The 10,691-nt window shown below is 37.5% G+C and overlaps 1 protein-coding gene across 13 annotated transcripts in view; it reads right to left on the reverse strand.

Moving 5' to 3' along the window:
• Positions 1–1,752: 1,752 nt before the first annotated feature.
• Positions 1,753–10,691, reverse strand: part of Qtman (queuosine-tRNA mannosyltransferase) — a 345,771-nt gene continuing 336,832 nt past the window's right edge. For 8 of the 13 annotated variants that reach the window (XM_076928704.1, XM_076928703.1, XM_076928709.1 and 5 more), the window contains 4 exons: positions 8,854–8,924; positions 8,061–8,152; positions 3,412–3,449; positions 1,753–2,893 (listed from right to left, as the gene is read on the reverse strand). In XM_076928704.1, coding sequence (XP_076784819.1) covers positions 2,797–2,893; positions 3,412–3,449; positions 8,061–8,152; positions 8,854–8,924 — 298 coding nt within the window. In that variant the 3' untranslated portion in view covers positions 1,753–2,796. Of the gene's footprint in view, positions 2,894–3,411; positions 3,450–4,789; positions 4,878–5,221; positions 5,956–8,060; positions 8,153–8,853; positions 8,925–10,691 lie in introns of those variants that run through there. The other 5 variants (XM_076928710.1, XM_034496190.2, XR_013108571.1 and 2 more) reach the window with 4 other exon arrangements.

Here is a 10,691-nt window from a genome sequence, read left to right on the forward strand (position 1 = left end):
ATACAGGCAAGCATTCTAGACACTGCATCAAGTTTTTGAGAATGGTAGACCTTTTAAAGATGTTTAAAATAAAAAACAACAGAACAACAACAACAACAACAACAACAACAACAAACCAAAATAGAATTGCTTATAAAAGACCAAAAGTTCTAAAAAACAAAACCCCAAAAAACCCAACATACTAAAACCCAGGAAATACTGGGGATATTTAGTCTCTCTTCTAAAATACTGATGAGTCTATATATTCTCAGTTATTCCCTGACTTAGAGCATGGGCTGGCTTGTTAGAACCACACCCATTATTGAGCAGTACATGGATCAACAAAACTTTTTATTACTTAGATGTAGGAATATCAAATGTGAGTGTGTAGTTCTTCATATATGGTAATTATAATGTAGATTCTTACCCTGTATGGAATGATGAGGACAGGGAAAAGCGTAAATTGATTTGATTTATGAGTGAGGAGAAAATCCCATGTAAAAGTTACATGGAATATCATTATTACCACTGCCCAAAATCAGAAAAATAGGGCTAAGGATGTAGCTTGGTTGGTAGAGTTTGCCTAGCATGCACAGAGTTCTGGGTTCTAATCTCCCAATATTACCTAAGCCATAGTAGTACAAATTCTAGCACCTGGAGGCCGAGGAAAGAGGACAGGGGGCTCGAGGTCACTCTGGATTATATAATAAGTTTGAGATGAACTAGGGGAACAGAAGACTTTACTGTGGAAAAAAAAAAAACAGGAACTATTTAAATATTTGGGACATACTTTCTGAAGATATTCATTCATTCATTCATTCATTCATTCATTTCCATTAACTAGTTAAAAAGCACCATAGAAAACCAGAAAAACTAAGCATTTCTTCTTGGCCACTTGGGAAAAGCATCTTTTTGACTGGATCATTCCATTAGAGGGTATAAAGTAAAACCTTGCCCAAGCTTCTTATTTACAATGATATCTTTCATTTTGCTCTCAAACGGATCATCCCTACTTTATTCCCAATTCCAAAGTCTTAGACAAGAAGGGACTTCTGAAAGTTTCTGAGCGCTTTATTTTATGTGCAGGGCAGGGAGAGGTATCTTCGTCTAGCAGCTTCCTCGAAGGCTAGGATGAGACAGTGACACAGGGCCCCCACATGCTATGGTTCTCATAGCAGGTGACAATGACTTTACTCACAGACATCTCGTTGTTTCTGCTGTTTCCATTTCCTGCTTTGAAATCTGCAGCTCTCAGGAATTTCATTCCTGGTTCACTGACCTACACGACCATTGTTACCCTGAGGATTGTGTGTGGCTCCCTAACCCTGATTGATTTTTGGATTTCTATTTTGATACCTATCACATGGGCTCTGTAGGCCTCCAGTGCAAGCATCTGCTCCATCTTGGATGCCTGTTAGACCACCCAGCTCCTCTAGAGAACAAGGTTGGCCCTCCTGTAGTCACCTCTCTCTGGCTTTTTCTTGCTCTACAGTATATAGAAGTTATTCATTTCAATAGCCAGGAAAGCTACAATTTACCTGTTAGTAAACAGAAGATGGTTTATCAACAGACTTTACCTTAATGACTACAAATGTTTACCTCCTGCTTTCCAGAATGCAAAGAAAGTCTTGGAAATGTCATAATATGTAACAAACATTTGCAACACAGATCCTTGTTCATCTTTACAAGAGACAATTGTATTCTGTCTTCACTGACACAAGAAAACACTCAGTAACAAACACAGATAGGTGCACACACTTAGACACAAATGAATATGCTAATTAAAACTGCAGCGGGCAGTTTATTAAAAATTTATTTTTACAATCCAGCCATTTAAAACATCTTTACACCAACAAACAGAGCAGCTTGACTACAAGAATCATAAGTGACTTATCTCAAAAAGAATATATTTATAGTTGGATGCAAGTTTTTTGAAGAATTTTGTAGCAAATTATGTTTTGCTATAAGCATTTTGATTTTTCTATTTTTTTACCCACAGGGAAAAAATTTTAAAACAAGTATCTCGTGTTCATTTTATGGATGAGAGGACTTCACTCACCGAATCTGCCATGTTTGTCCGAATTACAGCTGTTTATCTTGCAAGTTTCTTTAAGATTAATTAAATGCAAATGAAACTCTGTGAATCATGGGAATACCTGCCAGACCCCTTATTAATACCTTCACTTAAAAACTCCTTTGCCAGAGAGTCATTAATTTGCTAAAATAAAAGTGCTAAAGCAGCCCTTTGCCTACAGCAGCTTTGAGATGGCTGCCCAATTAGTTCAGTCGCATTCTGATCCTCTTTCTAGGCCCCGTGGCCCTTTGAGGACACAAGAAGGCTCCGATGATAACCTGGCAACCCAGGTAGAAACTCAGCCAAGTGTGAGTGTTTGAAGCTGCAGTTTGGCTGCCATCGTGTCGGCAGAAAGAAAGAATTCAGGCACCATGTCATCCAGTACAAAGGATAAAAACGGATTCAACCGGAAATTCAATGTGGCACCACATATGGGATACATGAGTGCGGTTATACAACAGGCCACATATTTTTTTTTTTTTGAACAGTCTCCTACATGTGATGCCGAGGACATGTGTAACCATCATAACGTCTCTAGGAATCTGTATTTAATTTGAGTTGGGGTGGTGGCAGGGATTGGAGATCTGAAGCCGCCACAGGTTTGTGGCAGATGGCTCTGTGTCAGCTATGACAAGCAGCCAGGCTCGGCTTCCTCTGCAGATTTTCTTTTCTCTCTGATCAGGTAAATATGGGCACACTCTGGAAAGTTCTTCAGATTCTGCCTTAGGCTGCAAGTTTGCGACTTAGCCCCATCTGTCACAAATCTTCCCTGGGTTCTGTTGTGAGCAGAGACCTGAATTTACCATGTAGGGCTGCCCAAGAAAATGGAGCCACTTCACCCTGTAACAAGGGGGAGGAAGAGATTAGAAAGCAGTGAATAAGTACAGGCCCAGAGACAAGAGAATGCAGAAATTCATGCTGCAAACTTGTTTCATCTCTCCAACTCTAACCCCAAAGCCACCAAGTCCCATCACCCCAAGATTGCCTGGCTTCTGATTGCTTTAGTGTCATTTCGTTTTAACTGTAAGCCATTTGCACATGGGGACAGTGCTGCACACATTCCCTGGTTCCTGCCATAGATGACTGCTCTTAGAAGTTTACCACCTGTCTGAGCTTTTATACACAAAAGGTACACAGTACTCTCAATATACAGCTTTGCCAATGTGAATTCTACTTTTAAGCAGCAAGGACACAAGATAAATGCCTTTACTTGTACATGGAATTTATAAGGTGCTTCACATTTCCAAATGGGTTTTATTCATTATTTCATTACAGCACTTCCTCAGGGGAAAATGCTATTATGGTTGAAAGAGAAAAATTCCGAACTGCAGATGAGTAACCACAGGCCAAGAACCTACCTATGCAAGAAGACAAATCTCAACCAAGGTGAACTGGCCTAAACAGAGCCAAACCACATAAAACCATGGGCAGGACAGCGAAAGGAAGTTGAGAAAGGAGGGGAGGGGAGGGGAGGGGAGGGGAGGGGAGGGGAGGGGAGGGGAGGGGAGGGGAGGGGAGGGGAGGGGAGGGGAGGGGAGAATAACAGTACATAGGAGACAAAAAGGAGAGAGCTTAATGAAACTTGGCATTACAATTCACAGGTGTTGCTTAGAGATTTTCTAAGTTCTTAAGATATCACTATAGACCTTTGCATTTTCTTAGGAAAAAGTAAGATTTCAGAGGAGAGCTAATGCGGCTGGGAAACACCTTGTCCATATTTAGACTATATGCTCAAATTACAATATGCCTGTCTCTGAAGAGAGCTCAGAAGCAGCATGGCTGCGGTTTGGATGGCTGGAGCTGACAGAATTAAGACAACTGCAAATGGCTTTTCTGGGCACCAAGTCTGCTTTGTAAGCATAATCATTGTTTGGAATTAGTTTTAGACAAAAATCTGAAAATTCTTTCCTTCAAATAATAGATTTTATAGGTCTCAACTGTTGAATTTAAAAAGGACAGAGAAAAAAAAATCAACAGTTACCTTCTGAAAACCTTAAGAAACTACAGGCCACTCTCAAAAAGTAAAAAGATATGGTCTTTCTTTTCCCTGATATACAAGCACACACAAAAACATACACATGCAGACACACACGCAGACAAGATACAAACACATCCACAGACACACACAAACACACAGACACATGCACACACAGAAACATGCAGACATACATACAGTCACATACACACACCCATAAACACTCACATACAGACACACACACAGACACTTGCTTATATACAAGTGCAGACGTATGTGCGCAGATGTGCAACTGTGCACACACAGATACACACACGCACACATAGATGCACACACTACATGCACTTACAACCCACTGCTCAGTTTGTAAATCAAAACAAGTGAGGAACAGGATGGACATGAAGGAAGCCTCTGTTGTCAGTCCAGGTGATGTCCACCTCACACACCAGTTCCATCATGTCCACCTCACACACCAGCTCCATCATGTCCACCTCACACACCAGCTCCATCATGTCCACCTCACACACCAGCTCCATCATGTCCTGTCCTACTGTTAATACTGATAATAAGAGACCATCTCTTTTTTCAAAGTATTTTAAAATACAAGCAACAAAAGTTATTTAAAAGTATCAAGTACTAGTTTCACACAACTGTTAGAGTATTGAAGTGAGTTGCAGATAAAGAGAGAGGCAAAAAGTGTAGTATTTGGTCTAGACGTGCTTGCAGAAAGGGTGCTGCTGGTGCTGTGAAAGTCAACACACCTGTGTCTGTCATACTAGAAAGCTCTTTACAGTCTACAGGGCTCTTACTTCGAGAGAAATTAACCTTTTTTTCTTATGGAAGTCCTACCTGGAGCAAGACACAGCTTAATGTTAGATAAAAGTTACAGTTAAAACCTGTGTGTAATTCATACATGGAAACTTTTTAAGAAGTGGTTTTTAGATTTTTTTTTTAAAATAAAAAAGGCTTTACATTTTAAGATTATTAAAAAACATTTACTTTTTACATGTATTAGATTTTTCCAATGATCTTGTATATATGTGTGTGTGAAAGACAGAGAGAGAGAGAGAGAGAGAGAGAGAGAGAGAGAGAGAGAGACAGATAGATAGGGATAGATATGGGGGAGACAACAGAGACAAATATATGCATATATATATATATATATATATATATATATATATACACATACACACATATATGTGCATATACACACACATGTACACGCACACATATACACATACATATGTATGTATAGAGGTGTGGCCTAAAATCCTTCAGGTGAAAAGGTCATAGGGTTCTAATGCAAACAGTCATTTTAAGAAATGGAAGAACACCAAGAGTGAATGGGTTCCGTGTCTGCTTCAAACCCTGCTGCAAGTGACAGCCCCACGCTCTCAGTCATATTGAATGTGTAATGTTTCATATTAGAAAAATTAGTATTTTTCAGATATTAGTGATAATTATATTTAAAATTAGCATTTTCTTATATGAAGATAGTAATTTTCTTATATGAAATTATAAGTTAATTTCATATAAGAGATTATATATTAATAGTCTTACCCCAGAAATTACATTTCTAAGTGTGACTCCACATGAAAAAGTCTACCCCAAGATAAACTCTATAAGGTACAAAGCCCGAATGATTTTAAACATAAACCTTTAACAATAAGGTAAGTGTGAGCCGTAAAAGGAACAAACTGAGGAATCCAGCGACATTCTGTCCTTTTAGATCTTGGAAGCGCATGCTTTACAAAAGCACAACTGTCCAATGGGAGGGAAAAAAGGAAGAAGAGAAAAGAAAAGACTTTAAAAAGTCCTTGCACTCTTTTTACAAACACACAAAAGGTGCTCTGCCATTGCGTAGGATAAGTAGTAGAGGCTGCCCTGCTGGAAGTGAGTCTCTGCCATCCAGTGCGAGCAATGCTACCTGTGAACGGATGTGAACGGACATGAACTGTGAGTCAGGCTATCGTTCGGTCACGTGCATTCTCACCTGTGTGACCTGTGCTACTCTAACAAACCAAACTTGAGACCATTCCTAGTGCTTTTAATCCAGTGTCTCATAGTGGACCATTTGTCTTAAAAGTTCTCAATTACTTATAATTTTAGGTACATTTCTTTAAAGTTGGAGAATAATTTTTAGATAGAATTATTACTAATATCTATCAATAAGGACATATATGATGGCATATCAGATTTAAAATTAAAATACATTGCAAAATACATAAAATATACATGTAAATTCTTATAGATTAGTAGTTTATAAAACACTGAGTTGCAGGGTTTATCATGTGCAGACTAGAACTTGCTGTCAGAGCTAGAATGTAGCAGTTCAAGTACGAGTTATTTTTTAAGTACGTGAGGAATTTTGTATATTAACATCATATACACCAAGCTAACATTCCTTCAGATTGTTTTTTATTTATTTATAAAATAAACACTATATCCCAGAAGGGTGGTAATTCTATTGAAAAAGGTCAGCTAGAAATCTGTTTCCTTTCAAACTGCAGACAACTGTTGCAGGCCCTTGAGAAACAGTTGAGGACTCAGATGTAGGGAAACAGGGCTAGCTAATAAGGTTTGACCCTAACCAACATCAAAACAAATACATTTGATGGTATAACATATGTGAAAACATTTTATCCAAAATTTTCCTGAAGCATAACAAAAAAAAATTGGTATTTTAGCTGTGAACTTACTGAAGTAGGTTCACATTACAAATATAGTATGAATCTACTTAAGCCAAAATGTCTGTTTCCTTAGCTTGCATAATCTTCATGTTCTGCCTGCCTACCCTACGGGGCACTGGCCGATGCATGCTGGATGTGAGCAAAACTATGACTGAACTGTGGAAGGAGCACACACTGGGGCAAACCTTGGAGGCCTGGACTCTTTGGAGGCTTCACAGGCACGATGCAACAGTACCCACTACGGGAGCCACACTGAAGCCTGGAACTGTGCAGTCAGCAGTTTAAACTATCATGAGCTACCTTCTGAACCATCGCCAAGTTAATAGACAATGAAAGATAATGAGCTTGAAATTGGGTGTTAAATTGCATTTTTGGTTCTCTCCCTTTTTGCTGAAGCTTAACTGTTTCCTGGAGAAATAAAGTCATGTTTTCATGTATCACCATGTAAACATGTATTTTAGGCCTTGAAACAGGAGAGAGAAAAGGCAGGAGTGTATTTCATGTGGAAGGTTACATATTAACAAAGGAAATTAGAAGTCTGTAGATTATAAAAGTACTAGGCTGTAAACTACACTAGCCTTATGAAAAAATGAAGACACTATGGTCAAAGACCATCAAAAGGTGAATTATTCACGGCCTGAAGCTACCTCTGAAACCCAGAAAGCAGACCCACTTCAGCTCCTTACAGTGTTGGGGGGCTCTCCATGCTGTTTCAGCAGTGTAAGAGGATGGATTCAGGTAAGGGGAGAGGTGACTGCTGAAGGTACTATTTATATGAACCATTTGCCTTGGCGTTTTCAGCTAAGACCCACGGATCTGACTCTAAATAAACAGAATTTTTAATGTCTCATTTTAAACAGGATGAGGGGAATACAACTTTTGAAAGGTATCTTTATAGTAGTTTAAAAACCAACAGCAAACTTCACTAATGTCATTCAGCTAAATTTTTGAGGACTTAAGATTTCGTTATGATGGGAAGAAAGGCTTATTCTTATTAGTATAATTGTGGACTCTTTCCTTTACTTCCTTTTAAACTAATGAGTTACATTAATCCAGGTTCATTTTTATAAGCCTCTTGAGGCTAAATGTACAGGACAGTCATCTTAGAAAACAATAAATTAAAAAGAAAGCATGCACTGTGCATGAAGTGCACGTATTTCCTAAGACCTAGGTTAATACAACTGGCATCCAGTTTATTAATCCTTGTTACTGTAACAACTGATACCCCTCCCTAGCATGTTTCCTTTAAACATTAGTATGTTAATTAGATTTTTTTTAAAAAAATTTTTCTTTGTACTTAAATGTGGCATTTCTATCACGTAAACTTCTTCTCAATAGCTACCTTATAAAGATGTTTTCTTATAATATCTGGTCTCTTGCAGAAACTCTTGAGCCTTTTTGAAAGCTGTTCAGGTGTGGAATACAGATACTCAGCTGCAGGAAAAACAGATACATTTTTAATGAAACAAAAACCTCAAAGCACACACTCGATATTAGTCACTTTACTAATTAAAAATGCATATTGCTCTGTGCCGCCTCATGTTTTACATTATTTAAGCATGATTTTATAAGGGTTACCTCAGCTCACAAGGATGTTTAATGCTAAATAAGACTGTGTAGTTGTGCTGTTTAGACATCTCCTCTGGGTGATTAAAATACATTATTCTAAGGCAGCACAATGCATATGTGATATATTTAGTGATGAGAATTTTTCAAAGAACCAGTACGATAGCTGTATGTACTCTGTACAACAGTTGCATATTATTAACTAGTCAATTGTTTAAAGAATTTGGTATGACTTTCAATCCTTGAATTTTCTCTGTGTATATCATTAAAAAAAATCTGTTAGCAATTGCAGCAGTACTGACCTGCTTATAAAAATCCATCATTATGAGATGTGTATGCTAACAATAAAGAATGCTATTTGAAAACTTGCTTTTTTTGTTATCTTAAAAGAACAGATGGTAAATATAAGCTTACTCTAATGTATTAAAACACATAAAATTTTCCTTAACACTAACATGTTGACTTGCCAAATAAACAATTGCTCCTACTTAAGTTTATTTTCAAACTTTTAGTTTAGCCTGAATCCTGTATTAAATCACAACAAAGAGAAAGCACATGAAAGCAGCTACCTGGAAAGATTTCAGGATAAACCAAGTCTTTGGGACAGAGTGGGTAACAGCCACAGTACACAGCTTCCAACCTGCAGAAATGTCAGAAAGAGGACAGGAGGGCAGTAGGCATGAGCACTGTAGTCAGAAGAGCCACAGCTAGCCGGGACAGAAATCCTGGTCGGCCGTGTTCTCCTAAATGCCAGCGCTGCTCTTTGCGAGATTCCATTGACCACCCGACTTTCATGGGACAGACCCGGCAGCATATGCTTTGTTCACTGAATTCATCAAAGCGCAGCGCTGCATTTTTGTTGTTTCTAAAATACTGTTTAACACATTTTATAATCAGCAGATAAACACATTCAACAACATGGGAAAGTATGGACAGCTTTTCTTAATAATGCTGCAAAGTCTCAGAATGTTCATTTTTCAAAAAATGTTTAAATAAAATAGCAAATACTTTAGCAGGGAAGCCGTAGAAATGATCGAGGCACTTTTAAAGCAGCAGAAAAAAAATTTACAATCTGTTGTGATGGGCATTTTCAGTTCAAGCTGGTGCTTGGAAACAATTTGTTATTATGCAGATGTAAAACTCCAATTGTGGAAAAACTCCTATTCAGATCATTTTAATGAACATTTTGCTTTTCTGACTAAAAATCAGCTTACTTTCTATTTTATAAGAAAAGAGTAATTTTACTATTAAACAAACACGAAGTTCAGTATTGGGAGTTTTCCTAGGGACTATCTCTGGGAGATTTCTTCCTGTCTCAGTGGTAGGGGCCTAAGCAGAGGGAAGGCATTGCCCCTTGTAGTCCTGCTAGGTTTGCATAATGACTATTGATCTGACGTACCATAAACCTTGAAGATACCACTGTCATTTCTGTTGGCTAGAAATTATGCAGTGAAATTCAAAACACTCTTTAAAATATGTTTATTTTATGAGAAACTTTGAATTGCATCCAAAATGTTGACCAAAGGCAGAATTTATTTTGAACTGCAGAATTTTTTCAGTCCAAGAAGATCTGAAGTCATGTCAATGTTTACCTTGTTTATTTACAGTGACAGAGTACATGCAATTTAAACTGTTTTTAAGTGGGTGATAGTTTCCCTATTTTTATTATGTTAAACTGAAATTAGTTTAAAGAAAAAGTATTTACTTTGAGCTATAATTTTTGGAAAAATACTAAGTTGTCACAAAACACAATAGAAATGCAAAGGTTTTAAGTTACCAACTATCAATTTCAGAAGACAAGCTAACGCTTCCCTAAATGTGTAAGTATTATAAGCACAGCTATAAATTACACTGTGCTGTAGTATAAATCATAAAAAAAAGTTTTGAGCATGTCAACCTTGATGCACTTCACAAACCAAAAAAAAAAACCAACCAAAAAACCAAAAACCAAAAAAATCCCCCAGTGCCTGAAGTCACTCAGTTTTAAACCGCTGTGCCAAAGGAAAAGCAAATACACATGAACATTCTCTTATAATTACATAAAAGTAAGAGTAAAGTCACAGGCATTTCAGAAAGTGCAGATTATCTGCTTTTAAATAATAGATTTGAATTATTCTATACCCAAAAAGAAAAAGTCACAGGCTGGTTTACATTTTGAGTCATCGTGTGAGTATATACCACACTGTGTCCAAATGCCCCTACCAATGAGAAGATCATACAAATAATGAACGGCATTATTTGATGTAAGAGGGGAAAATTAAACAACAACAACAATCACAACAACAACATCAACAACAACCACCACCTAGATTTTAGTTTTTAGTTGCAAATAATAAAATTCATACTTAAGGTTGTAACCACTAAACAACCAGAACAGTCTCTTTTGGCTAGTTTTGACTTGTTAAAA

This window comes from Arvicanthis niloticus, chromosome 2, assembly GCF_011762505.2.
Source record: "Arvicanthis niloticus isolate mArvNil1 chromosome 2, mArvNil1.pat.X, whole genome shotgun sequence".
Classification (NCBI taxonomy): domain Eukaryota; kingdom Metazoa; phylum Chordata; class Mammalia; order Rodentia; family Muridae; genus Arvicanthis; species Arvicanthis niloticus.